Source organism: Natrix helvetica (genome assembly GCF_964273705.1).
Source record: "Natrix helvetica genome assembly, chromosome: 7".
Taxonomy (NCBI): domain Eukaryota; kingdom Metazoa; phylum Chordata; class Lepidosauria; order Squamata; family Natricidae; genus Natrix; species Natrix helvetica.
Window position 1 is genome coordinate 5,882,202 of NC_138558.1, and position 27,432 is coordinate 5,909,633.

At 44.3% G+C, this 27,432-nt stretch overlaps 1 protein-coding gene across 8 annotated transcripts in view; it reads left to right on the forward strand.

The window, feature by feature from the left end:
* Window positions 1-13,442, forward strand: part of CTNNA2 (catenin alpha 2) — a 653,992-nt gene extending 640,550 nt beyond the window's left edge. For all 8 annotated transcript variants that reach the window (XM_081960368.1, XM_081960363.1, XM_081960364.1 and 5 more), the window contains one exon: window positions 11,183-13,442. In XM_081960368.1, coding sequence (XP_081816494.1) covers window positions 11,183-11,470 — 288 coding nt within the window. In that variant the 3' untranslated portion in view covers window positions 11,471-13,442. The remainder of the gene's footprint in view (window positions 1-11,182) is intronic.
* The last annotated feature ends 13,990 nt before the right edge of the window (window positions 13,443-27,432 follow it).

Below are 27,432 nucleotides of genomic sequence, written 5' to 3' on the forward strand. Positions count from 1 at the left end.
CAAAGTCTTGTTCTTTAGATAACTCACCAACTGAAATTTTTAAGGCATGTTTAATTATCTTTTATGTTGCATTTTGCCTCATTTTTTCCCCCCTCCAGTTATCATAAATTAAATATCTCCTTATATTAAAAAGGGAATCCCTTGCATACGAAATGAGATGCGATTCCATTTTTAAATTTTATTGTTTAAAAATTGCATTGGCTGAGGCAATTAAATCATCCCGTCCAAGAAATGAATTTTTTTTTGGCCTGCAAATCTTATATACATATTGCCCTGTGCTCTTTTTATTTATTTATATTCACACACACACACACACACTGCAGATAGAATAGCTGAGAAATTTTGAGGCATTAATATCTCATTTCAAAGGGGGAAATATTTCTAGTGAAACGGCTGTCTGTAGCTTTTGATATGTTTGTTATCTGTTATGAGGAGAAAAATAGCATTGGTAGGTTGCATTAAAATTCAGAATTGGTTAAATACACAATTAATTTCGCCTCAGAGTCCCAATAGTTTTCTTCCTAATAATTGAAAAAATGCAAATGAGCGTAACTAAGCTGTGGATTTGACCAGTTATATTACCCCGCAATCTATCTTAATGAATTAAATGCGCCTTATGTCCAGATAAGTAAATTGTTTTAAATGTGATTAAGTGGATTTTTTTTAAAAAATGAATTCAAAGCTTTTGTGTTCATGGCTCTAAACAGAGTTAAGGGTAGTGCTTGACTTACAATAGTTTGTTTAGTGACCGTTCTAGTTTAGTGACCACTTATGACCATTTTTCACACTTACGACCATTGCAGCCTCTCCGTGGTCATGTGATCAAAATTCAGATGCTTGGCAACTGACTCGCATTTATGACAGTGTCCTGGGGTCAAGCAAAGGCACTGTGAAACCAGACTCGTTTAACAACCGTGTTACTGACCTAACAACTGCAGTGATTTCCTTAACAACGGTCTCAAGAATGTTGGTAAAATGGGGCAAAATTCACTTAGCAACTGTCTCCATTAAGAGCAGAAATTTTGTGCTCAATTCCGGTCATAAGTTGAGGGCTACCTGTATTTTATCATGTTATTTTGATGAAAGGAACTGTTATTTTTTCCAATATACAGTATTTGTATGTTGTCTGACGTAGAGGGCCAAGCCATCTGAATATATAATGAGAATGCAGTGGTATGGATATCTTGAAAAAATATACAATACAATAATACAATAGTAAAGTTGGAAGGGACCTTGGAGGTCTTCTAGTCCAACCCCCTGCCTAGGCAGGAAACCTATACCATTTCAGACAAATGGCTATCCAACATCTTCTTAAAGACTTCCAGTGTTGGGGCATTCACAACTTCTGGAGGCAAGTTGTTCCACTGGTTAATTGTTCTAACTGTCAGGAAATTTCCCCTCAGTTCTAAGTTGCTTCTCTCCTTGATTAGTTTCCACGCATTGCTTCTTGTTCTACCCACAGGTGCCTTGGAGAATAGTTTGACTCCCTCTTCTTTGTGGCAACCTCTGAGATATTGGAAGACTGCTATCATGTCTCCCCTAGTCCTTCTTTCTCTTAAGCTAAACATACCCAGTTCCTGCAACCGTTCTTCATATGTTTTAGTCTCCAGTCCCCTAATCATCTTTGTTGCTCTTCTCTGCACTCTTTCTAGAGTCTCCACATCTTTTTTACATCGTGGCGACCAGAACTAAATGCCGTATTCCAAGTGTGGCCTTACCAAGGGATATAATAGAATATAATTCTTGAGTGCTGCGATTCATGAAATGAGTGTCTGTATGTAGAAAAACAGCCCAGAAAAACAAATGTTGAATTTGGATCTTTCTCTGTGATGCATCAAATAGTGTTTTGTTATTCAATTCATTCGTTATATTTATATTTCACTTGCTTCCAAAAGTCTCTTGATCCTCTTTTCCCCCCACAGCGATAAACCTATGAGATAGGTGGAGCTGTAAGAAAATGATCAATATTATCATATCACAACATAAGAATGCTCCAAGACTGGAAGTTTTTGGATAACGATTTGTCTGAAGCGGTGTAGGGTTTCCTGCCTAGGCAAGGGGTTGGACTAGAAGACCTCGAAGGTCCATTCCAACTCTATTATTCTATTCCCATGGTGGCGAACCTATGGCACGCATGCCACAGGTGGCATGCAGAGGCCTCTCTGCGGGCACAAGAACCATCGCCGCAGCTAAACTCCACTGAACATGCCTCTCACCGGCCAGCTGATTTTTGTGTCTCTGCCACCCATGTGCGTGGGGAAAGGCGTATGCAGGAGATGCGTGGGGGGAGGGGGAGCGCGGGGGCTGCGTCCCCCCTGCATCTCGTTTTTGGTCTCAGGAGGCTTCAGGGAGGGAGGCCTGTTAGGCCCAAAATGGAGCACAGGGGATCGTGTGCGCATGCACAGGGGAGCACAGGGGTGTCGTGTGCACATGCGTAGGGGGAGTGTGGGGTTGTCACAGCGCATTGCATTATGGATGTGGGCATACATGTGTGCATACGTGCACGCTTTTGGCACACGACAACAAAAGTGTCAGCCATCACTATTCTATTCTATAGGGAGAACGGTTGCAGGAACTGGGTATGTCAAGTTCAATGAAAAGAAGGACCAAGGGAGTCATGATAGCAGTCTTCCAATATCTCAGGGGTTGCCCCAAAGAAGAGGGAATCAAACTATTCTCCAAGGCACCTGAGGGCAGAACAAGAAGCAATGGGTGGAAACTAATCAACGAGAGAAGCAACTTAAAACTAAGGAGAAATTTCTTGACAGTGAGAACAATTAATCAATGGAACAACTTGCCTCCAGAAGTTGTGAATGCCCCAACACTGGAAGTCTTTAAGAAGAAGCTGGACAGCTGTTTGCCTGAGATGGTATAGGTCAGGGGTCAGCAATCCATGACTCTGGAGCCGCATGTGGCTCTTTCATCCCTCCACTGCGGCTCCCTGTTGCTGGTCGGCTCCACAATTGATAGGGCTTTTGGTTAGGACAGGTAGGGGAAAAAGGATGCCACGCTAGGAGGAGACTCTATGGTGGGGGAACTGGACTTCCGGTCAGCAGAGGATAAAGGACGCTGTACTAGGAGGAGACTCTATGATGGGGGAATTGGACTTCCGGTTGGCTCCAGAATTGAACAGTGGGCTTCCAGTTAGGACCTTTATGGCTCTTTGAGTGTTTAAGGTTGCCGACCCCTGGTATAGGGTCTACTGCTTGAGCAGAGGGGGTGGGCTAGAAGACTTCCAAGGTCCCTTCAAACTCTGCTGTTCTGTTACTTATTGTGTTATTCCGACCAGTTACCAATTATTGCATCCAAAACTTCAACTGAACCAAAAAGTCATCTGTGTACCAATTTTGGTTGAAATTGCTCAAGGCGTTCCAGAGTTACGCTGGAATACACACACACACACACACACACACACAGAGCCATTTATATATAGAGAGATTGTCATCATTGAAATTGTAATTATTATGTATTGTGATAATTTATCGCCATGCAAACAACAACTGCCTTGGGAGGGACTCAATAGATGGACAAAAACGCCAAACCCAGGCTAAACATTTGGTGGGCTGTGATGAACCATAATAATAATAGTGATAGACATCTTGGTATAACCCCAAAACATCTGGAGCACCACTTGAACACTATCGTCATTGACAAATTCACCATTGGTCAATTGCAAAAGGCAGCTTTGTTTGGAACAGCTCACATCCTGCGACAATACCTCTAACCCAGGGGTCAGCAAACTGCAGCTCTGGAGCCGCATGTGGCTTTCCTCCCTCTGCTGTGGCTCCGTCACTGGTCGGCACCATAATTTTGAAAGGAGCTTCCAGTGGGGGGGGGGAGAGAAGCACAGTGCGCCAGGAGAAGACTCTATGGCCAGGGGAGGGTTTTCCAGTTGGCTCCACAATTGATAAGGCTTTTGGTTAGGAGAGGAAGAGGAAAAAGGACGCCGCTCTAGGAGAAGACTCTATGGTGGGGGAACTGAACTTCCGGTCAGCTCCAGAATTGAACAAGAAGCTTCCGATTAGGACTTTATGGCTCCCGGTGTTGGCATTTAAGTTTGCCGACCCCTGAACTAACTTCATCGATCACCCACCACACCTGCCTATCCTAGGTCCGTGAAAGGACCCGATGGGTGGGAGGAAATGCCCAATCCAGCCTGAACATCTGACGGTGCAGCCAACCATAACAGTCCACTGCGATGCTAATTGACAGAATAGGCTTGTAATAAGATTACATCACAGTTATAAGTAGCACCAAAGAGTATGAAAAAAACCTCCCTTTGAGAGTCCCATGCTCACGGCAGGAATCCAGATTAAAGGACCCTCAGCAGATGGCTGCTCAGCCTTTGCGCGAACATATCCTGGGAAGGAGATGTAATTGTTTGGGATGTCAAGCTGTGCTGATGACTGGGATGTTTTCCCAAACCTTCAAAGGACGGTGCCTGTCTGAAATTCAAGAGCATGGTTTCAGGTTTGGCATTCTGCTCTTAATATGGAAGACGCTTTGACCTCCTTGTTTTCATGTAAGGAAAAGGCAAAGGTTCCCCTCGCACATATGTGCTAGTCGTTCCCAACTCTAGGGGGCGGTGCTCATCTCCGTTTCAAAGCCGAAGAGCCAGCGCTGTCCGAAGACGTCTCCGTGGCCATGTGGCCGGCATGACTCAACGCCAAAGGCTCACAGAATGCTGTTACCTTCCCACCAAAGATGGTCTCTATTTTTCTACTTGCATTTTTACGTGCTTTCGAACTGCTAGGTTGGCAGAAGCTGGGACAAGTAATGGGAGCTCACTCCGTTATGCAGCGCTGGGGATTTGAACCGCTGAACTGCTGACCTTCTGATTGACAAGCTCAGCATCTTAGCTACTGAACCAGTTTCTAGTAGTGGTATGCAAATCCTTCTAAATAACAGTACATGTGCTTTGGGATATGCAGGAATACTTCTTCTCAAAGTGTGACGTTTTCCAAGTTCATGGAATCCCTTGGGGGAAGCTCGTCCCAGCTGTCTCCATTTACAGAACTCTCTTTTCAAAGGATTTTTTGAAAAAATGTTTTCTTTATTTCTTTAATGGTATCCCGCTTTTATTATCTCTACAAATAACTCAAGGCAGAAAACACATCCAATAGAGTTTCCTCCGCTTATTATTACCACAACGAGAACCCTGTGAGAGGAATGCCATCGATATAGTTTACTTGGACTTCAGTAAGGCATTTGATAAGGTAGACCATAACCTCCTACTAGATAAAGTAGAAGAATGTGGGTTGGACAGCATCACCACCAGATGGATTCGTAACTGGCTGATCAACCGCACTCAACGTGTAGTCCTCAATGGAACTGCATCTGCATGGAGGGAAGTATGCAGTGGAGTACCCCAAGGCTCTGTTTTAGGCCCAGTACTCTTCAACATCTTCATCAATGATTTGGATGAGGGAATAAATGGGGAACTCATCAAATTTGCAGATGACACCAAGCTGGCAGGAATAGCCAACACTCCAGAAGATAGACTTAAGATACAGAAGGATCTTGACAAACCTGAACATTGGGCACTATCTAATAAAATGAAATTCAATGGTGAAAAAAGTAAGGTTCTACATTTAGGCAAGAAAAACGAAATGCACAGGTACAGTATAGGTGGTGCCTTCATCAATAGTAGTAACTGTGAGGGGGATCTTGGAGTCCTTAGTGGACGATCATTTAAACATGAGCCAGCCGTTTGCAGCAGCTGCCAAAAAAGCCAGCACAGTTCTAGGCTGCATCAACAGAGGGATAGAATTAAGATCATAGGAAGATACCACTTTATAAGGCCTTGGTAAGGCCACACTTTGAATACTGCATCCAGTTTTGGTCGCCACATTATAAATAAGATGTGGAGACTCTAGAAAGAGTGCAGAGAAGAGCAACCAAGAGGATTAGGGGACTGGAGGCTAAAACATATGAAGAATGGTTGCAGGAACTGGGTATGTTTAGCTTAAGAGAAAGAAGGACTAGGGGAGACATGATAGCAGTGTTCCAATATCTCAGAGGTTGCCACAAAGAAGAGGGACTCAAACTATTCTCCAAGGCACCTGAGGGTAGAACAAGAAGCAATGGGTGGAAACTAATCAAGGAGAGAAATAACTTAGAACTAAGGAGTTTCCCGACAGAACAATTAATCAGTGGAACAGAAATTGCCTCCAGAAGTTGTGAATGCCCCAACACTGGAAGTCTTTAAGAAGATGTTGGAGATCCATTTGCCTGAAACGGTATAGGGTTTCCTGCCTAGGCAGGGGGTTGGACTAGAAGACCTCCAAGGTCCCTTCCAACTCTGCTATTGTATTGTATTGTATTGAATTGAATTGGGCCGAAGGATAAGGACTGCCTCAAAGTCACCAAGCTGGCTTTCATCGCTAAGGCAGGACTAGAACTCACCATCGCCTGGCGATTGGTTCAAATTCACCTAGATGGTCTTCATGCCTAAGGTGAGACTACAACTCACCATCTCCTGATTTATAGGCCATCACCTTAACCATCTATAGCAATATTGGCAAACCTTTTTGGCACCGAGTGCTGAAACGGGAGTGCGTGGGAACAGAACGGAAGAGCAGTTCCCCATACGCAATTACCTGCACCCGGAAGCTGAGCTTCCAGTTTCCGGCGTGCATATGTGTGCCGGAAACCGGAAGAGCAACGGGCGACAGCTGGCATTCCCGGAGAGATGGGTCTGCATGCCATTTCCGGCACATGTGCCATAGGTTTGCCATCACTGATCTATAGTCTTTGTACAGTGTGTAAATGTAGCCCGACTCCTAGAAATTACCAGAAAGCCCACCTGGTCCAGTAGAAAGAAAATGTACCTTGGCACCTTACAAGATTTTACAGTGTTTACCTTTTGGGAGTCCCGGCGATGACTTCTGGGTGAAGGATCTGGGTGAGGGACGCTTATTATTAAAATGAGGAACTTTTAATAATAACTTTATATAACTTTAACTTTAAATAACTTTAGTAATGTTAAAACTTTCATCATTCCGTTGATATTTGCTGATTTTATCAATATTGAGGTGTGCTTTGTCAGTTTCAGCCTAGGTATCAGACAGTGGATCACAGTTCTGTCAGAGGAGGAGGAGGTTGGACTGGATGACCTCCAAGGTCCCTTTCAACTCTATGACTATTACTGAGCCGGGATGTTATTACTGTTAGGCTGACTGTACAGTATATATTAGACTTGGTCCTTTCTTTCTTTCCCCCACCCCCGCCCCCAAATGAAAAGATGGAAGATAAATGCCTTTTTTTGGTGAGGAGAGCAAAAGTGACCTTGAATCTGGAGATTAAAAATTAATTACCAGTTGAAAAATACATGCCAATGAATTATTTTTAACAAAGTAGCTGAGGTTTTCATAATGCTCGGCATTCTGAGTGAATAAGATAGGAGCTTAGTTTGCCTGTGACAGCAAAGCAATATAAAGAGGTTTTTTTTTAAAAAAGAAAATGTTAATATAGCTTAGGAATACCTCATTGCACTGTTCCTGACTGTAGACCAAATCAAAATCATTTCTGAAGGCAGCTGGGTAAATCTCTGATTGTTCTACGACGATCTAGGACCGTGATGGTGAAATGTATGGCCCATGTGCTACAGAGTCCTCTCCCAATGTCCCAAGTCCCTTTTTTCAGTGTGGTTGTAACTTTGAACAGTTACTAAACGAATTCTAAGTTGAGAACTATGCTTATTTAATAAGAGTATTTAACTCTTTCCCACGCTAATCTGCTACAATATTCATGACTGGGAGAGACATGGTAACAAGGTCAGCCAATGAATAGGCATAGCAACTAAGTCAGCCAATGAGAGCTTAAACAGATCTGACTCTGTGCTGAGAATTGAAACTGAAACTAGTCTTACTGTTCTGAACTATGAAATGAAACTTAACTGTTCTCTCCTGCTTGTGTTCTGCTTGTAACTTCTACCACGTTGAAAGAATCTTCTATTTGCATTCGACATTTATTCATCTGTTACTATGTATATAAAGAAGTTAAAGAATCCAGTTATCTGTGTGCGCAATCAGTTATGGCACATGTGCTACAGTTGGCACACAGAGTCCTCTCTGTGGGCACATGAGCCGTTGCCCCAGCTCAGCTCCACCGTGCATGTGCCTCCCACCGGCAGCTGCTTTTCAGGTCTCTGCCACACATGCGTGGGGGGTAGGATGGATGCAGAGACACACGCACATGTGAGGGGCCGTCCTGGCCTGTTTTTGCTCGCAGGAGGCTTCAGGGAGGCCTACTAATTTCAACCAAACTTGGTACACAGATGACTTACCCTCTGGAAACAAATACTGTGGAGGTAAGGCACCAATAAAACCCCTTGGGGTGTGCATTCTGTTAAGATACAGCCTGTTGTGCCTTAAATGGCTTCTACTGTACTGTCATAAATGACTCCTACTGTGCAGTGGAGTTGCCATGGTAACGGCTTTACAGTACTCCACAAGGGGCTCTCTCTGGTAATGGGGAATATCCAACATTAGAAATTGCGGCCACGTTCATGGAAGGAGAGTTGGGATAAATAAATATCCAGGCAGTGCTGGGTTATCAGCTAGTGTAATATAGAAACCGGTTTTCCCACTCCTGTTATATTGGCACAACAATGGTTTGATGACCCTAAAAGTCCTATTGTCGGGCAGAATGACATGCCTTACCCAATATATTTTTTTTAATATGAGAAATGGGCTATTGAGAACACTCTTTATTTGACAATAATAACTCAAAAAACTCCTAAATGCATGTCTGGCTCAAGAAACAGTCTTGGGTATAAAAATCCCAATTGTACATGTTTCTCTGTTCACTCGAACAGATTTGTATCAAGCTCTAATTGTGTTTTGATTTCTCCCTTTTCTCGATAATTTTTGCTATTTAAAAAAAAAAAATATAGCAATAACACTTGGACTTATATACCGCTTCACAGTACTTTAAAGCCCTCTCTAAGCAAGTTACAGAGTAAACATATCGCCTCCAACAATCCAGCATGGAAGGTTGAGTCAACCTTGAGACAGTGAGGATCGAACTCCTGGCAGTGGGCAGAGTCAGCCTGCAATGCTGCGTTCTAACCACTGCACTTCTACGGCTCATCACATTGTACTATAGTTAGTCCTCAACCTATGTCCACAATTGAACCTAAAATTTATGTTGCTAAGTGAAAAATTTGTTAAGGGAATTTTGCCCCATTTTACTACTTTTGCCACCGTTGCTAAGTGCATCACCACATTGTTAAGTTAGTAGCACGGTTGTTAAGGGAATCTGGCTTCCCTCTTGACTTTGCTTGTCAGAAGATCGCAAAAACTGGTTTTTAGATGATTTTTTTTTACTGTTGTTTTCATTTGCTTCCCCCCCCCCCTTTTTTTAAAAAAGCATAGCAAAGTATTGAAGCTATTGAGCACAGTATAGGTGGTACAGTGCTCAATAGTAGTAACTGTGAGAGGGATCTTGGAGTTCTAGTGGACAACCATTTAAATATGAGCCAGCAGTGTGCAGCAGCTGCCAAAAAAGCCAACACAGTCCTAGGCTGCATCAACAGAGGGATAGAATCAAGATCACGTGAAGTGTTAATACCACTTTATAATGCCTTGGTAAGGCCACACGTGGAATCCGGCATCCAGTTCTAGTCACCACGATGTAAAAAAGATATGGAGACTCTAGAAAGAGTGCAGAGAAGAGCAACAAAGATGATTAGGGGACTGGAGACTAAAACATATGAAGAACAGTTGCAGGAACTGGGTATGTTTAGTTTAAGAGAAAGAAGGACCAGGGAAGACATGATAGCATTGTTCCAATATCTCAGGGGTTGCCACAAAGAAGAGGGAGTCAAACTATTCTCCAAAGCACCTGAGGGCAGAACAAGAAGCAATGGGTGGAAACTAATCAAGGAGAGAAGCAACTTAGAACTGAGGAGAAATTTCCTGACACTTAGAACAATTAATCAGTGGAACATAAGTTGCCTTCAGAAGTTGTGAATGCCCCAACACTGGAAGTCTTTAAGAAGATGTTGGATAGTCATCTGTCTGAAACGGTATAGGGTTTCCTGCCTAGGCAGGGGGTTGGACTAGAAGACCTCCAAGGTCCCTTCCGACTCTGCTATTGTATTGTAAGCGGGCAAGAGGTGATGGATGGATGATTTCTCTTTTTTGTTGTTCTGATTTGCTTTTACTTTTCTCTCTCTCTCTCTTTTGTAGGTAGGTGACATGATTAGAAATCAGATAAGAAAGAAAGAAAGAAAAGGTTGTTTAATTTAGGGTGATGATTAAAAGCTAGAATAAGTGAAAGAAATAAGAGAAGGGAGAATATTAGTGTATACATTTTTATATAACAAAATGAAAGTAATAACAAGACAAAACATGTAATGTTTGAGACTGCAACCTAATATAAATGTGTATTATTATTAGAAATACATAAGTTGATTGAATGTAATAATTATGATTAACTTTATTAGTTTTATTTGTATTAGAATGTATGACACCCAGGTACCACCACACTGTTCATGCATTAATTTGAGATATTTATAAAAAATTAAAAAAAATCTTTTAAGAAAGGTCACAAAAGCGGATCATATGACAACCCCCCCCCCCCCCGGAACACTGCAACCATCATAAATATGAGTCAGTTGCTCAACGTCCAAACTTTGATCATACGAGCATGGGGATGCTGCAGCCGTTCGTAAGTGTGAAAAAATGTCCTAAGTCCCTTTTTTCAGTGCGGTTGTAACTTTGAACAGTCACTAAACGAATTCTAAGTTGAGAACTATGCGTATTTAATAGTATTTAATAAGAGCATTTAACTCTTTCCCACGCTAATCTGTTACAATATTCATGACTGGGAGAGACATGGTAACAAGGTCAGCCAATGAATAGGCACAGCAACTAAGTCAGCCAATGGGAGCTTAAACAGATCTGAGTCTGTGCTGTGAATTGAAACTGAAACTAGTCTTTCTGTTCTAAACTATGAAATGAGACTAACTGTTCTCTCCTGCTTGCGTTCTGTTTGTAACTTCTACCACTTTGAAAGAATCTTCTATTTGCATTCGATAATTTATTCATCTGTTACTATGTTTATAAAGAAGTTAAAGAATCCAGCTGAATCAGTTATCTGTGCGTGCTTTCTGGATTTGATTTTTCTGCAACAAACTCTGGCATAATCCGCCCATCTTTTCTGCTCTTTTTTTCAGCTGGACAGCGCCACCTCCCTCATCCAAGCCGCTAAAAACCTGATGAACGCCGTGGTGCTTACCGTCAAAGCTTCCTACGTGGCTTCAACCAAATATCAGAAAGTCTATGGCACCGCCGCCGTCAACTCGCCGGTGGTCTCTTGGAAAATGAAAGCTCCGGAAAAGAAACCGCTAGTCAAGAGGGAAAAGCCGGAGGAATATCAGACCCGGGTGCGAAGAGGCTCCCAAAAGAAACACATTTCGCCCGTACAGGCTCTCAGCGAATTCAAAGCGATGGATTCCTTCTAATGCTTCACCACGAGGGGTTTTTTCTATTGCCTTCCATGTTTTTGTATGCATACCTGCCAACTTGTATGTGTCTGGCATAGGGAGGAGGGGGTGTTGGGGCAGAACCAGGATAATAAAGCAGTGTCAATTTGCATGCGACCGAGACTCAATTAAGCCATCATGCAATATTCCTTCCCCCCCCAAAAAAAGACATACGGCATTTCTTACGTTGACCAGCGGCCTATCTCACCGGTCTCTTTCCTAAAGTAGCAAACAAAAAACCAGAACAAAAAAGGCTTTATCATACTTTATTTATTTTTTAAAGAAGGCTTTTTTTTTTAGGAAAAAAAATTGCATTGTAAGACCGTGATAGGGAAGGAGAGTTCAGGATGGCAAGTGTGAGCTTCTTTGGTGCTCTCCGAGCGCAGTTGTTCTCTTGCAGACGTTTCATTATCAATCTAGGTAACGTCATCCATGCTAGATGGAGTACGGTTTGCTCTCTATTTATATACAAGTGGTTTATCCTGTCGATGTTCATCTGGATGGTTTTCTTGATTGAGCTGTTATTTGTTTGTTTGAATTGGAAGGGTTGGAAGTGTTCTGTCCCAGGCTTCCTTAAAAAGCGTGAAGCAGAGTCTTGGTCCCGGCAAATCCCCTTTTATTTACACAACTGTGAATTCCTTTCATTCACAGTCAACAAAGCTTGGCAAACCGTCTTTCAGAGAAATATTTATCAACGCGAACCTTATCTCATTTGGTGAGCTGCCAAATAACTAGTTTCCAACCGCAGGGCAAGACAAAACTTGGCACAGAGTCTCTTATAGTCTCTTATAGAACTTGCCGCTCTTGAAACAACCGAAGGAACGGATTGTTTCCTGCAAAAGCCCCCTCCCCTTCACTCCTCTTTTGTTTCCTATGGGAGGGGCCAATCTCCTCCAAGGTGTGGCTTTACTCCCAAGTCGACCCTGCTTTCTTAGTAGTTTTTGTTGTCTGGCAGCTCTGCTCATGTGCACAATGGGAACAGGCTCCAGCTGTTCTTCTGCCTCACTGCTGTCTGAGTCCCTCTCTGCCTCCAACTCAGAGCCCTCATCTGAACTTTCCTCAGCCCCCCCGGACTGGCCTATGTTCCTCCCCAACCTCCTCACTGTCCGGCTTTGCTGGCCGGTGGCGAGCCACAACAGGAAGTACCACCAAGGCCACACCCACCAACTCCGATAGGGCAAACCGCTTACCTATAAACAGAGAGCATACCCCAGGACTGATGATGTTACTTAGTTGGGTCACAAAACGCCTGCAGGAAAACAACTGAGCTCCGAGAGCACCCAAGGGACCCCACAGCTCTACCCCCAAGCATCAAATATTCTCTTCTACAGGGCAGGAAGAGCTTGCCCATGCCCGGAACGTGGAGGTTGGCAGGAACATTTGCAGATGGGAAATCTTTAAAGTGCAGTGGGGAGGGGTGTCCATAACAGCTTGTGTTGCTTTTGTAAACTAGCCAATGTGCTTGACTGTGTGGCCTGAATAATGAGATGATTTAATTTTGAGCCCTCTTCATTACGGTATGTGAATTTTTAATCAAGACGGTGCTTAAAAAACCCGAAACAAAACATGGAATGAATGCTTCCTTTGAACTCACTTCCCCCCCTTTTTTTTTTCTTTCTAATAGTGTTACGATGATAAATCCTCCGTTAATTTGAGCCATTGCCTTCTCCATTCCCCCCCCCCCTCTCCTCTTTCAATCAAACTTATTTTCTTTTTCAAACTTGAGTTTCTTCTGGTGAAGTATGAAGCACAACATGGTGGTTGACATTGCCTTTTGTATTATTATTATAATTATAACGATTAATATTATTAGACATAGAGCCGGTGGTAGAATGTGTAAAAGACATGGGACATGTCAGAATTTAGAAACAAATATGTAGGTGTAGCTTTGGATTACAAGCAAGATATCCAATAGACCATCATAACCGCTAACTCAATAAACTTATTTAACCTTGGAGTTCTTTCTATGCCTCATTTGTTCAACATAAACATTGACTCCCTCGTCCTCCAGACACCGGCGGAAAGCAAACTTAGATTGGGGCGCTTGTTGACAGAATATGTTCACCGACGTACTGCTGAATTTCAGCCACAAGTTTCAGTCTTCTCCCGTTTTGTACAGGTAGTACTCAACTTACAAGCATTCACTTAGGGACTGTTTGAAGTTACAACGATACCGGGGGGGGAGGGACTTCGGCAGGGGTGAAATGCTACCGGTTCGGATTGGTTCGCCTGAACCGGTCGTAAAAAATTGCTACCAGTATTTCCAACAATCAAGTGGGCGACGATCAGCTGTGACGCGCAATTTATATTAGCTAGAATCATCGGATTTCCTGCTCTCTAGCTAATCTAAATCGCGTCGCACAGCGGATTCCTCCCCCCCACCCGCTGTTCTACTTTGCAGACTCAGAAGGCTTCAAAATGTTCCTTTTTTGGCGCTGCGTGGGTGCGCCTCAGGCATGCAAAGTGCGCACTCAGCAGCAGACTCATCGAACCTGTAGCAGACTTCAGAGGGTTACACCACTGGATTTCGGACTGTTTTTCACAGTTACGACTGTTGCAGCATCCTCATAGTCACAGGATCAAAATTCACTCGTGCCACAGGTGGCACACGGAGCCATTTCTGAGGGCATGCGAGGCGTTTCCCTGTCAGCTCCAGCACGCATGCCTGCTGATTTCGGCCTTCATTTGCAGCCGTTTTCCACACACACACACAAATCCAACGCGCAAACCGAACGTTCGGGAACCAACTTCCGGTTTGTGCGTTGAGCCGTTTTTCACCCTCTGGAGGCTTCAGGGAAGCATCCTGAATCCTCTGGAGGGCAAAAAAAACCAGCCCAATGTACAAACTGGAAGTTCGGAAACAGACCTCCGGTTTGTGCGTTGGGCTGTCTTTCGCCCTCCCCAGGCTCCAAGAAAGCCATGGCCACATGCGCGGGGCAGCGGGGTGGGTGGTTTAATGTTCGCATGTACAGGGAGCATGGCACAGGGTGGCATTAAGCTATGGGTGCAGGCACACTCATGCTTTGGCACTCGAGGCGAAATAGGTTGGCCATCACTGACCTAGCCTTTTTGACAGGTCAGTGGGCAACCAGATTTACTGAGTAATAATCTGCACTCTGGTGGCCTCAAAAATATCAATATCTCTATAGAAAGTTGTGGAATACCTCAATGTATAGATCCCCAACTAGTTTCATGCAATAGGCTGGCCAAAGCGGAATTGGTTGTCTTGAGTTTCACCATTTTATAGGAAACACAACTATTGTGGGATTTAGTACATTGTATGGATCCAAAAGCTGGGTTGGCTATCCACTTCATTTACTCAGTAATGTCCTCTGCTCTACTTTTCCCCATTTCCTTTTAGTTATTTTTATTCTGCCTTCATTACCTGTTAAGTAAATCAAGCTAGCAAATATATCTAATACTACTTCCTCCCCCTCTTTTCACACTACAACAACCGTGTGAAATGGACTGGGCTAAAAGAGAACGACTGGCTCAAAGGTCACCCAGCCATCTTTCATGCTCAAGGTAGGACTAGAATTCACCGTCTCCTGGTGATTGGCTCAAAGCACCGAGCTGGCTTTCATGCTAATAAGGCAGGACTAGAACTCACCGTCTCCTGGTGATTGACCCAAGCTGACCCAGCTGGCTTTCATGCTAAGGCAGGACTAGAATTCACAGTCTCCTGGTGATTGGCTCAAGCTCACCCAGCTGGCTTCCATGCTAAGGCAGGACTAGAACTCACAGTCTCCTGGTGATTGGCCCCAAACCACCCAGCTAGCCTTTATGGCTGTGAGACTACAACCTCACTTTCTCCTGGTTTATAAGGCCATCCCCTTAACCATTACACCAAACTGGGTCTCAAGTATCCATGCAATGAAAACGATGTTCTTTAGAGAGTCACACAATTAAATTGTTTGCACCATTTTTGGAACTAATCATACTTTTGCATCAAAATGTAAGAAGTTCTTTTGATGTCCATCATATTTGCCCCCAATTAATTCTCTTAGACAGTGATGGCTAACCTTTTCGGCACCAAGTGCACCAACCGGAATGCACGAGCATATCTGTGCATGTGCGTGCGCCAGAGCGCTGAAAACTCAAAAACCAGTTGGCTGGCACATGCATGCCTGTTTTGGGGGTGTTTTTTGCAGGATATTGGGCTGTGTTTTGGAGTTTTGGGGGGCGCTTTCAGGCTGTTTTTCGGGCCGTTTTCAGGCCATTTTAGGACGTTTTCTGACCCCAAAAACAGCCCCAAAACAGCCCGGAAAACAGCCTCTTTGGGGAGGGGCATTTTTTGGCCATTTTCCAAAGCTCCAGTGCCCACGAAGACCAGCTGGTCAGCATGCAAAAATGGCTCGAAAAATGCCCTGAAAACGCCCCTAAAAATGCCCCCCAAAAGCCCTGTTTTTTAGCTGGTTTTTGAGCCGTTTTGGGGCCGTTTTGCGGTGCTCCTGTGCCCGTGAAGAACAGCTGGCTGGAAACCATAAGAGGAGCTGGCAATGGTGTGCATGCCCATGGAGAGGGCTCTGCATGCCACCTCTGGCGCCGGTGCCATAGGTTCGCCATCACAGTTGTAAGAGATTAGGAAGAGGTATCTCCCCTACACTAGAAGAACTGGAAACCTTTAGAAAATGTTATTCTAACACATCGTTAATTCCTGATCCATAATTTTATGTCATCTCCCCTAAGTATTTAGAACACAATATATAATTCTTTTTATTTCCGAGAGTTTTCCTCCTCCTTGGCTAGGAGTAAACAAAATCAAGATCCCTGAATAAATGATTGCTTTCGAAAGTGACAGTAAGTCAGTAATTCAGCGAGTTTGAAAGCAAAAAGGAGCAAACAATCACCCGTGGTAAAGGATTCATTTCACAAAGGAAATGTGCCTTTTCTTACAACAAGCTCCGCTTTAATGGTATATAATTCTTTTCAGGAGCAGGAAAAACCCTTTAAGTAGCAGACCATCCAGTGGGTATAATGAGGGAATATTTCGGTATAATTATACAAAAATAAGAAATAGTTTCTTAAGATATTCCTAAATTCCCTTACACATTTTCGTTGAAGGAAAAAAAAAATGCTCCCAATATGACAGTTGAAATTAGCAGGTTATGCCTTGAGTTTTCTATATTTTTATAAAGTCATTAATTCCCAAACCAACAACAGGACTTTAATGAGCTGCCTCCTGTATGCCTGATTTATAGTACATCCAAACCCTGTTGAGGGGTCTCTGCGTTTGTACTTACTATAGTCAAACACCAGAAATATGGAACGTTTCCCTTAGATTCCTTCCCCCTTATTTCATGGTGTGTTAAATGGCAAACCCTTTGAGACGGACACAAGCCACAAATGCAGATATTTAAGAGGGTTGTTGTCCCCCCCCCCCATGAGCTCAAACTTCAACAGTAGCTTTGAGCAATTTTGATCTTGGCAAATGAAAAAGTTCAGAGCTTTTGCTGGGGAAAAAAATCTTTTTTGGCTGTCTTTTTAAAGAAAGAAGCTTTTGGGGGGCACATTTTGAAAGTTCTTGGGAAATGTTCACCATAAGGTGGCTGATTTAAGAGTGTATAATTCTTGGATAGTAGTGTATATTTATTTATTTATTTATTTATTTATTTATTTATTTTATTTCTTAGATTTTTAGACCGCCCCCTCTCCCAGAAAGGGACTTTATATTAGTAAAGATAAAGGTTCTCCTCGCACATACGTGCTAGTTGTTCCCGACTCTAGGGGGCGGTGCTCATCTCTGTTTCAAAGCTGAAGAGCCAGCGTTGTCCCAAGACGCCTCCATGGTCATGTGATGGGCCCAACCCTCTGGAATGACCTCCCCCCAGACATTCGAACTACCACCGACCTCCGTTCCTTCCGGCAAAAGTTAAAGACTCACCTATTTCAATCAGCTGGCCTGGCACTTTCTTAGTTTTACCTCCCGGGGATTTATTCATTTTAATTGGGTTTGGGGTTTTAATAAGCTTTTAATGTACTATATTTATTATTCTATATACAGTCTTGCAACCTCCTCCACCTACGTATTTAATTATTTAATTGTTTTATGTATGTATTTTATAACGCATTTTAGTGACTGTACACCGCCCCGAGTCCCTTTCGGGAGAAGGGGCGGTCTATAAATACGAATAATAAATAAATAAATAAATGACTCAATGCCAAAGGTGCACGGAACGCTGTTACCTTCCCACCAAAGATGGTTCCTATTTTTCTACTTGCATTTTTACATGCTTTCGAACTGCTAGGTTGGCAGAAGCTGGGACAAGTAACGGGAGCTCACTCCATTACGTGGCACTAGGGATTCGAACCACCGAACTGCCGACCTTTCTGATCAAGCGTCTTAGCCACTTACTCACCGCGTCCCTATTATATACTATAATTATTTACTAACATATGCCAGTGAAACATGGACACTAACCGCACAATCGACACAAAAGCGAGTGGCATAAAGAGCCATGGAAAGACACATGTTTGGCGTTGCAAGTCAAGATAGAAAGACCTGCGGTGAACATAGGAAAGTATAGGATATCCTCAAGAGATTGCAACCGAAACGGGCTGGTCACAAAGCAAGAAGACACAGGTGGACCAAGGCAATCATAGGATGGATCTCACTTGTTCAAAAGTGTCCACGAAAGAGACTTAAAATAAGATGGAACGACGACTTCAGCAAATATGGTGGGCCCAATTGGCAAAGGGAAGCTCAGGATCATATTAGCTGGAAAATAGGGAAGAGGCCTTCATCCTGCAGTGGATAGACAAGTGGCTAAAATGATGATATTATATATGCTATTATATTGTATAATAGTGTGTATAATCACATTGCAATTTGCCTAGGTAAAATGCCAAGATTCAGTCCCCTTTCAGAGGCTTTCTGCCTGCCTCTATGTTTGACTTACCGTATTTTTCAGAGTATAAGGCGCACCAAGGTTTTGAAGAGGCAAATTTAAAAAAAAAGGTTTTTGCACTCTGCAAACCTCCCAAAGATGGCCCGTTTTTTTGTGAAAACGGGCCCATCTTTTTTTCAAAAAAAGGCATGCATAGCCTTTAGGAGGCTTATAGAGTGCTTCTGAGGGCTGGGGGGGGGGGCGGGCAAAATTGAGCAAACAACGGCCTGTTTTTCACTCATTTCTGCCCTCCCCAGCCCCCAGGAGCACTCTGGAAGCCTCCTAGAGGCTATGCAAGGCCATTTTGGTGAAGGGGGTGGGGTTGCAGAGGCAAAACATGCTTTATTCAGTGTATAAGAGACACCCAGGTTTGTAGCCTCTTTTTTGAGGGAAAAAGGTGTGTCTTATATTCCGAAAAATACAGTATTTTATTCATTCATTCTTCATCAAATTTATATAGCCATCCATCTCAAGAAAAATATGATTCTTTCTTTCTTTCTTGAAGATGCTAACCCAGGGGTGTCCAAATTTGGGAACTTTAAGACTTGTGGACTTCAACTCCCAGAATTCCCCAGCCAGCATGGCTGGCTGGGGAATTCTGGGAGTTGAAGTCCACAAGTCTTAAAGTTCCCAAGTTTGGACACCCCTGTGCTAACCAAACCTAATATTCTCTCGTCCTCCTATTTTTCCCACAACAACCCTGTCAGGTGGGTTGGGTGGAGGGAGAATGACTGGCCAAAAGTCACCCAGTCGCCGTTCGTGCCAAAGGCAGCACTAGATCTCACAGTCTCCTGGTAATTTGCCCAAAGTTGCCAAGCTGGCTTTCATTCCTAAAGTGGGACTAGAGTTCACCATCTGCTGGTGATTGGCCCCGTCACCCAACTGGCTTTCATGACTAAGAAAGGGACTAGAACTCACATGCGACTACTTTCTCTATCCTGGCACCTTGTCCGCTAGACCCAATTGGCTCTCTATTATAAAACAGTAATGCCTACAAAGGAATGATACAGAAAGAGAAGTTAAAAATCACCAAGACTAAGAAAGGCTACCAGATATTAACACCAATGAAGCCACCTCTGTGCCTCGCTGATCTTCTGGGGCTCCTTGGCCGGATTATCTAAACAGGTTTTGAGACAACACAATCAACAGGGTGGGAGCCAGCCTCCCTCTTGTTGTGGCTGCAGACTCAGACAGTGAGGAAGTTGGGGAGGAACATGGGCCAGTCCTGGAGTCTGGGGAAGGCTCGGATGAGGGCTCTGCGTCGGAGGCAGAGATGGGGCCAGGGCCGTATGCCAGTTATCAGCTGCCTTCAGAGTCAGACATCAGTGGGGCAGAAGAACAGCTGGAGCCTGTTCCCAGTGTGCGCATGCACAGGGCTGCCAGGAGAAGGGAACTGCTAAAGAACGACTCGGGAGTAAAGCCACGGGTGGACGGTGAATGGCCCCTCCCATAGGGAATAAAGAGGAGCGAAAGGGGAGTGGAGTTTGCAGGAGGCAATGAGTTCCATTCATTAAGGTGAAGATCTTTTCCTGACTTCTTGCCAAGTATTGCCTCTTACAGAGTGGCGTTTGGAAGATAATCGGTCTGGCAGCCCTCCAAGCCTGATAAAGGTCTATAGATGTGGGATCTCTTGAAAGATGGTTGGCCGGGACTTCCGGCTGGAGAGGAATTCCCTTTAAACTAAATAAAAGGGGTTTTATTGGGACGAGGGGTCAGCTTCGTGCTTTTGGGAAGCCTCGGCCGGAACACCTCGTTCCCATGCGCAAATGAAGCTTTGCACGCTTGCAGACCAGTTGCACAGCCCGGTTCCCTACGATATGTGGCCCAGTACAGGTCCACAAACCGGGGGTTGGGGATGACCGCTGTGCTAAATTATCACTTTATGTTTCTTTCTTCTTCTTTTAATTCTAGGAAAGGGTTGAAGGTTCTTTTTTTTAAAAAAAATAAACTGGATATGAAGATGATGATAACGATGGATTTGAATTCACTAGACATCCAAATGTAATGGACTCTAAAAAAAGTAAACATTCAAACATTGCAGAAAGTCTCTAGAGCAGGAGTGTCCCACCTTGACAACTTTAAGGCTTCTGGACTCCAACTCCCAGAATTCCCCAGCCAGAGATGCTGCAAGTTAGGTTAGACCAGGGGGCAGCCAACTGCGGCTCTGGAGCCACATGTGGCTCTTTCTTCCCTCTGCTGCGGCTCCGTCACCGGTCAGCGCCACAATTTTGAGAGGAGCTTCTGGAGAAGCACAGTGCGCCAGGAGAAGACTCTATGGCAAGGGGAGAGTTTTCCAGTTGTCTCCACAATTGATAGGGCTTTCAGTTAGGACAGGTAGAGGAAAAAGGACGCCGCGCTAGGAAGAGACTCTATGGTGGGGGAACTGAACTTCCGGTCAGCTCCAGAATTGAACAGGGGCTTCCGGTTAGGACCTTTGTGGCTCCCGGTGTTTTCTTTTCTGTGGGAAACGGGTCCAAATGGCTCTTTGAGAGTTTAAGTTTGACGATCCCTGGATTAGACTGTCCTTCCATGCCAGCCCATCATTCCTCAGAAGTTTGCAATGTGCAAATGGAAGGAAGAAAGCATTTTGACATTCTCAGTAGGATTTCTCAGTGGAAGAGGTTGAAAACAGGAAAAACAATACTGTCCGATTCAACAAAATCCTTATTGGTAAAAGCGATTTTAAAATTCTTTTGATGCTGTGTTGTGCTTTCACTTATTTATTCATTGGTTTCGCCCTAACACCACCCGGCCCCCAAGATTAGTTTGATAGCAATTTTCATCTGCTGGCAATATTTATGGTCTGTGAAGATTATTTTCTGGGGTGAACTGGTGTCTTGAAACAGAAGAGGGTGATTAGAGATGTTTGTCAAAAGGGAGGGAGGGAGAGGGCAGAAGGAACAAGAGAGGGAGAGAAAGGAAGGAAGGAAGGAAGGAAGGAAGGAAGGAAGGAAGGAAGGAAGGAGAGAGAAAGGGAGAGGGCAGAAGGAACAAGAGAGGGAAAGAAAGAGGAAGGAAGGAAGGAAGAAAAAGAAAGGGAGAAGGCGGAAGGAACAAGAAAGGGAGAGGAAGGAAGGAAGGAAAGAAAGGAGAAAGGGAGAGGAAGGAAGGAATGAGAAAGAGGAAGGAAGGAAGGAAGAAAAGGAGAGGAAGAAAAGAACAAGAGAGGAAAAAGATGAAAGGAAGGAAGGAAAGGAGAAAGGGAGAGAAAGGAAGGAAGGAAAGAAAGAAAGAAAGAAAGAAAGAAAGAAAGAAAGGAGAAAGGGAGAGGAAGGAAGGAATGAGAGAGAGGAAGGAAGGAAGAAAAGGAGAGGAAGAAAAGAACAAGAGAGGAAAAAGATGAAAGGAAGGAAGGAAAGGAGAAAGGGAGAGGAAGGAAGGAAAGAAAGAAAGAAAAAAGGAGAAAGGGAGAGGATGGAAGGAATGAGAGATAGGAAGGAAGATAGGAAGGAAAGGAGAAAGGGAGAGGAAGACAGGGAGGAAGGAAAAAAGAGGAAGGAAGGAAGGAAGGAAAATGAATGTTTTAAAAATCAGTGAAAAAACAGTCTTAACCAGAGAGGATTCATCCCTGTTTAATGTTACCTTCAGTATGGCTATGAAGGCCAGATTGTTTCAGAAGAAGCCCACTGACCCCCTCCATGTTGCTAAGGTCCCAGAATGTTGTTTTTAGACTCTGCTTCCGTTTACCCCCGCCCCCCCCCCCACACATCAAACCGCAGCATTTGATCAATGCTGCTCGAGAGACAGCCAAGATGTAATTTCTGCAACTCCTTTATTTGGGGGGGGGGGGCTTCCCTCCCCCCCCCCCTTGCTCGGTGACATGCCGAATAATTAAACTGATGAAATAACAATCTCGGTCCTCGTGGGCCTGGCCTTGGAAGCCACCAATAAAGGAAGCAATTTTGCGGCGTTCACACATCAGGTCTTCTTTGCCAAGATGACAAAATTAATGGGGTAAGCAGAGACCCCGTTCCTGCCTCTGCATTTTCCATTCATTATCCTCTGCAATAGATTTATTTTTCCCCTTCTTCCCCCCCAAGAGATTCGTCTTCTCTTTCTCCCCCTCTCCTTTTTTTCTTTTACAGATGCTTCCTAACCCTTCAAAAGGTGCACGGTGGCTCAGTGACTAAGACGAGCTGGTCGATCAGAAAGGTCGGCAGTTCAGCGGTTCGAATCCCTAGTAATGGAGTGAGCTCCCGTTCCTTGTCCCAGCTTCTGCCAACCTAGCAGTTCGAAAGCACATAAAAAATGCAAGTAGAAACATAAGAACCACCTTTGGTGGGAAGGTAACAGCCTTCCGTGCACCTTTGGTGTTTAGTCATGCCGGCCACATGACCACGGAGACGTCTTTGGACATCTGAAATGGTATAGGGTTTCCTGCTCGAGCAAGGGGTTGGACTAGAAGTCCTCCAAGGTCCTCCTTGCCTGTTACTCTCTTCTGTTAAGATCAACACATCTCCAATTGAAGAGAATTATCAGCGTCACTGAAGTTGAACTGTGGAATCCTTGATGCTGTCTGAGTTTGGTTACCTGCTTACAGACCTTTCATTACCCAGTTAGGTTAATTGTTCTGACCGAGGCTTCCAAAGAGCATGAAGCCAACTCCTTGGCCCAACGAAAACCCCTTTTATTGATTTACTGTGAATTCTGCTCATTCACATCCAGCAAAGTCTTTCAAGGGAGGATTTACAGTCACAGATCTTATCTGGCTTGGAGAGCTGCCAGGTCGATATCTGCAAAACTTGGCAAGGAGTCTCAGGGAGTCACGAACCAATGAAGTGAACTCATGGTCTCCTGCAAACTCCACTCCCCTTTCGCTCCTCTTTTATTCCCTCTGGGAGGGGCCATTCATCGTCCACCTGTGGCCTTACTCCCAAGTCGACCCCTGTTCTTTAGCTGCTCCCTTCGTCTGGCAATTTTGCGCATGCGCACACTGGGAACAGACTCCAGCTGTTCTTCAGCCTCACTGATGTCTGATTCTGAAGGTAGCTGATAACTGGCATATGGCCTTGGCCCCATCTCTGCAGATCCCTCATCAGATCCTTCCCCAGACTCCAGGACTGGCCCATCTTCCTCCCCAACCTCCTCACTGTCCGAATCTGATGCCAGCTCCCTTGGCCCTTGGCGGGCCACAACAGTAATATCATCAGGCTGGTAAGTGAAGGCTTTTCTTCTTGTTTATAAAGAGTAGCTCACGCAAGAGGAAAGGATTGGAAAAAAAATCCAGTACTCATTACGTTCTATGTTCTAATTTTCCTTCCTTTTTTGTATGTTTGTGTGGGGGATGGACGGACGACTAAGGACTGTTACGCAAACGCTGTTGTTTTTACTACTCCATTCTTCCTTTTGTGAACTTGCCAAGCGTTGCTGAAAATAATTAGAAAATTGAGGCCGCCGAATGAGCCCTCGCGCGAAAGAAGGAGTTCATACGATGTGTGAATGCTTTGGAGACCACCAGGCTCCTCTTAAGTGGAGGAAGGAGTTATTGCCCTTCCTTTTTGATCTTCGTCTCCTGGATTTAAAAGAGAGAGAGATCTTTGTTTGGAAGACAAGCCTCCTATTAAATTTAATGACCTCCCCACGGATTAAGGAGCAAAGGTGTGTTTTTGGGGAGAGAGGTAGTGTTGTGTTGAAAATGTCACAGCAGAAGATGGCAAGCGTCCAGGGGCATCTGGAATAAAGTGCTTTTTCCTGTTGATTCAGTGACACTTTTTTTCTCTACAAAGAGGTCAAAAACGCTCCAAAGATTTGAAGTACAAAATAGGAGCAGCAGCCCACACACTCCCAGTTGCACGACCAAATGTGTTGTCCTCACAAAGGCTGTGCTACCCCCCATCTCAGCCTTTTGAAGGAGAAAACAGTAAATTGACAAAATTTCCTTATTCCGTAAGGTGGGTGTTTTTTTTTTTAAAAAAAATAGTGAATATTGCAAACAACCCCAAAAAAGTTTCTCGCTCATTTCACCTTCTTTGGGACATATAGATCTAGTTGAAAGTCAATTTTGGCTGGTCAGTATTCATTATCTAGGCCAAATAACCGATTAAGCAGGGAAGTTAATCAGATGATTAAACCCAGAGCTAATGCTGTGAAAACCCTCCATGGGTGATCGGCCCAAAGTCACCGAGCCGGCTTTCCTGCCTAAGATGGGACTAGAACTCACTGTCTCCTGGTGATTGGCCCAAAGTCACCCAGCCGGCTTTCATGCCTAAAATGGGACTAGAACTCACTGTCTCCTGGTGATTGGCCCAAAGTCACCGAGCCGGCTTTCCTGCTTAAGATGGGACTAGAACTCACTGTCTCCTGGTGATTGGCCCAAAGTCACCGAGCCGGCTTTCCTGCCTAAGATGGGACTAGAACTCACTGTCTCCTGGTGATTGGCCCAAAGTCACCCAGCCGGCTTTCATGCCTAAAATGGGACTAGAACTCACTGTCTCCTGGTGATTGGCCCAAAGTCACCGAGCCGGCTTTCCTGCTTAAGATGGGACTAGAACTCACTGTCTCCTGGTGATTGGCCCAAAGTCACCGAGCCGGCTTTCCTGCCTAAGATGGGACTAGAACTCACTGTCTCCTGGTGATTGGCCCAAAGTCACCGAGCCAGCTTTCCTGCTTAAGATGGGACTAGAACTCACTGTCTCCTGGTGATTGGCCCAAAGTCACCGAGCCGGCTTTCATGCCTAAAATGGGACTAGAACTCACTGTCTCCTGGTGATTGGCCCAAAGTCACCGAGCCGGCTTTCCTGCTTAAGATGGGACTAGAACTCACTGTCTCCTGGTGATTGGCCCAAAGTCACCGAGCCGGCTTTCCTGCCTAAGATGGGACTAGAACTCACTGTCTCCTGGTGATTGGCCCAAAGTCACCGAGCCAGCTTTCCTGCCTAAAATGGGACTAGAACTCACTGTTTCCTGGTGATTGGCCCAAAGTCACCGAGCCGGCTTTCCTCCCTAAGATGGGACTAGAACTCACTGTCTCCTGGTGATTTACCCAAAGTCACCTAGTTGGCTTTCATGACTAAGACTAGAATTCTTGTAGAAGAGAGACTGGCGGAGGCAGGGGAAGGCGTCAAACAAGAAGTTGGTTTAGAGTCTCTATGTAGTAACAAAAGTATGAAGTCATTTTATCCTAAAACATATGAAGAACAGTTGCAGAATTTGGGTTTGGCTAGTCTAGAGAGGGACGTGGTGGCTCAGTGGCTAAGACACTGAGCTTGTCAATCAGAAAGGTCGGCAGTTTGGCGGTTCAAATCCCTAGAGCCTAGAGTAAGCTCCCATTACTTGTCCCAGCTTCTGCCAACCTAGCAGTTCGAAAGCATGTAAACATGCAAGTAGAAAAATAGGAACCACCTTTGGTGGGAAGGTAACAGCGTTCCGTGCGCCTTTGGCATTTAATCGTGCCGGTCACATGACCACGGAAACGTTTTCAGACAATGCTGGCTCTTCGGCTTTGAAACGGAAATGAGCACTGCCCCCTAGAGTTGGGAATGACTAGCACATATGTGCGAGGGGAACCTTCACCTTAGTCTAGAGAAAAAAAGAGCAAAGGGAACATGATATAAAATATAAATTCAATACCTAGAAAATAGTTTTATCAATGTGGTGGAATATAGTCTGGATTCCCAGAAGGGAGGGAGCGCATTCCAGAGGGACAACTCAGTTCAGATTGTTTGTGTTAGCAAAAGAGGATGAAGACCATGCTGCTGGTTTGGGCTGGTTTGCCTGAACCAGTAGAAAAAAATGCTACCAGTTCACCAGAACCGATAGGAAAAAAATGCTTTAAATAGTAAAAAAAAAAAAAAAGTTCCGATGATTGCGCGGCAGAGCTGATTGTCACACAATCTGATCCTTGGAATTAATTATTGTTTTTTTACTTTTTCAGCAATTTTTTTACTACCGGTTCTGGCGAAGCAAACCAGTAGCAGACTTCAGAGCATTTCACCCCTGCTAATAATTATTATTATCCTGATAATTCCCAGCATTTGTTGGTGCGATAGCTTGCTTTAGTTTGGCACAATTCTGTCTTTAGGCGAGGCACAGTAAAGAAATCGGCTTGGGGAAAAAAAATCACAACGTGTCTTTCTTAGGCTTTGGAGCCTGGAAATGAGGAAAGCAGCATCCTGGCACATTTTTCTAATGCCTAAATGCTTCTATTTAGCTGGCTTTTTTCACCCCCCCGAACTTGGGCAAAAAAGCATAGGAGATCCTGTTTATATACAAACATGGAGATCGGAGGTTGCCTCAAGCCCTCAAAATTTGCCAACAAACAGCGGATCAAATGCCAGGCGAAGATAAAGAGATGGCTCCTGTAACCGTCCAGCATGGTCCCAGGGTTTAAATCTCCGTGAGCAATGTTTGCTTGCTGTGAGGCCCTCTCTGTGACTCCTAACTAACAGGATTATTTCTTTAGCAGGTCTGCAGGAAATGAGGAAGGAAGTGTTGTTTGCGTCGTTCGGTAATTGAGAGCGGTGAGAATTATAAGCGAGGGGGGAAAGATGTCTCCTTCCTCCCTGTCCTTTCAGTGACTGCTGAGATGAGGGCTTGAGCTGCTGTTTGAACAATAAAAGCCGTTTATTAGTTCTCTCCTTCCTGCACAAACATCTCCCAGAAGAGGTCGAAATATCTCCTTTCAGATACACAAAATTGCACACGGAAGCAAAAAAAAGCCAGTTTAAAACCAACCTCTGAGCAATGCCTTCACTAGGCTGCCTGATGTTTTCCATGGCTTAAAATTTGGGGGGCTAAAGTCGCATGTTGCTTCATTTTGCTTTTTGATTCCTTTTGCCCTGGGTTTCAGGTGTCAAATCTGCCTCTGATAGTACTACGTATGGAGTCCTTGATGCTCTCTGAGCTTGGTGGTTTCCTTGGAGACGTTTCATTGCCAAATTAGGTAACATCATCAATGTTGGAAGGGAGTGGGGTTTGTGGAGAGGAGGAAGAGGAAGAGGAAGAGGAGGAGGTAAAATTATAAATATGGAACGATAGGAATTCAATGGTAGAGGTATATTAAGCTGATTTTAAACATTATATTTAGAACTAGCTGATAACCCAGAGTTGGCCGAG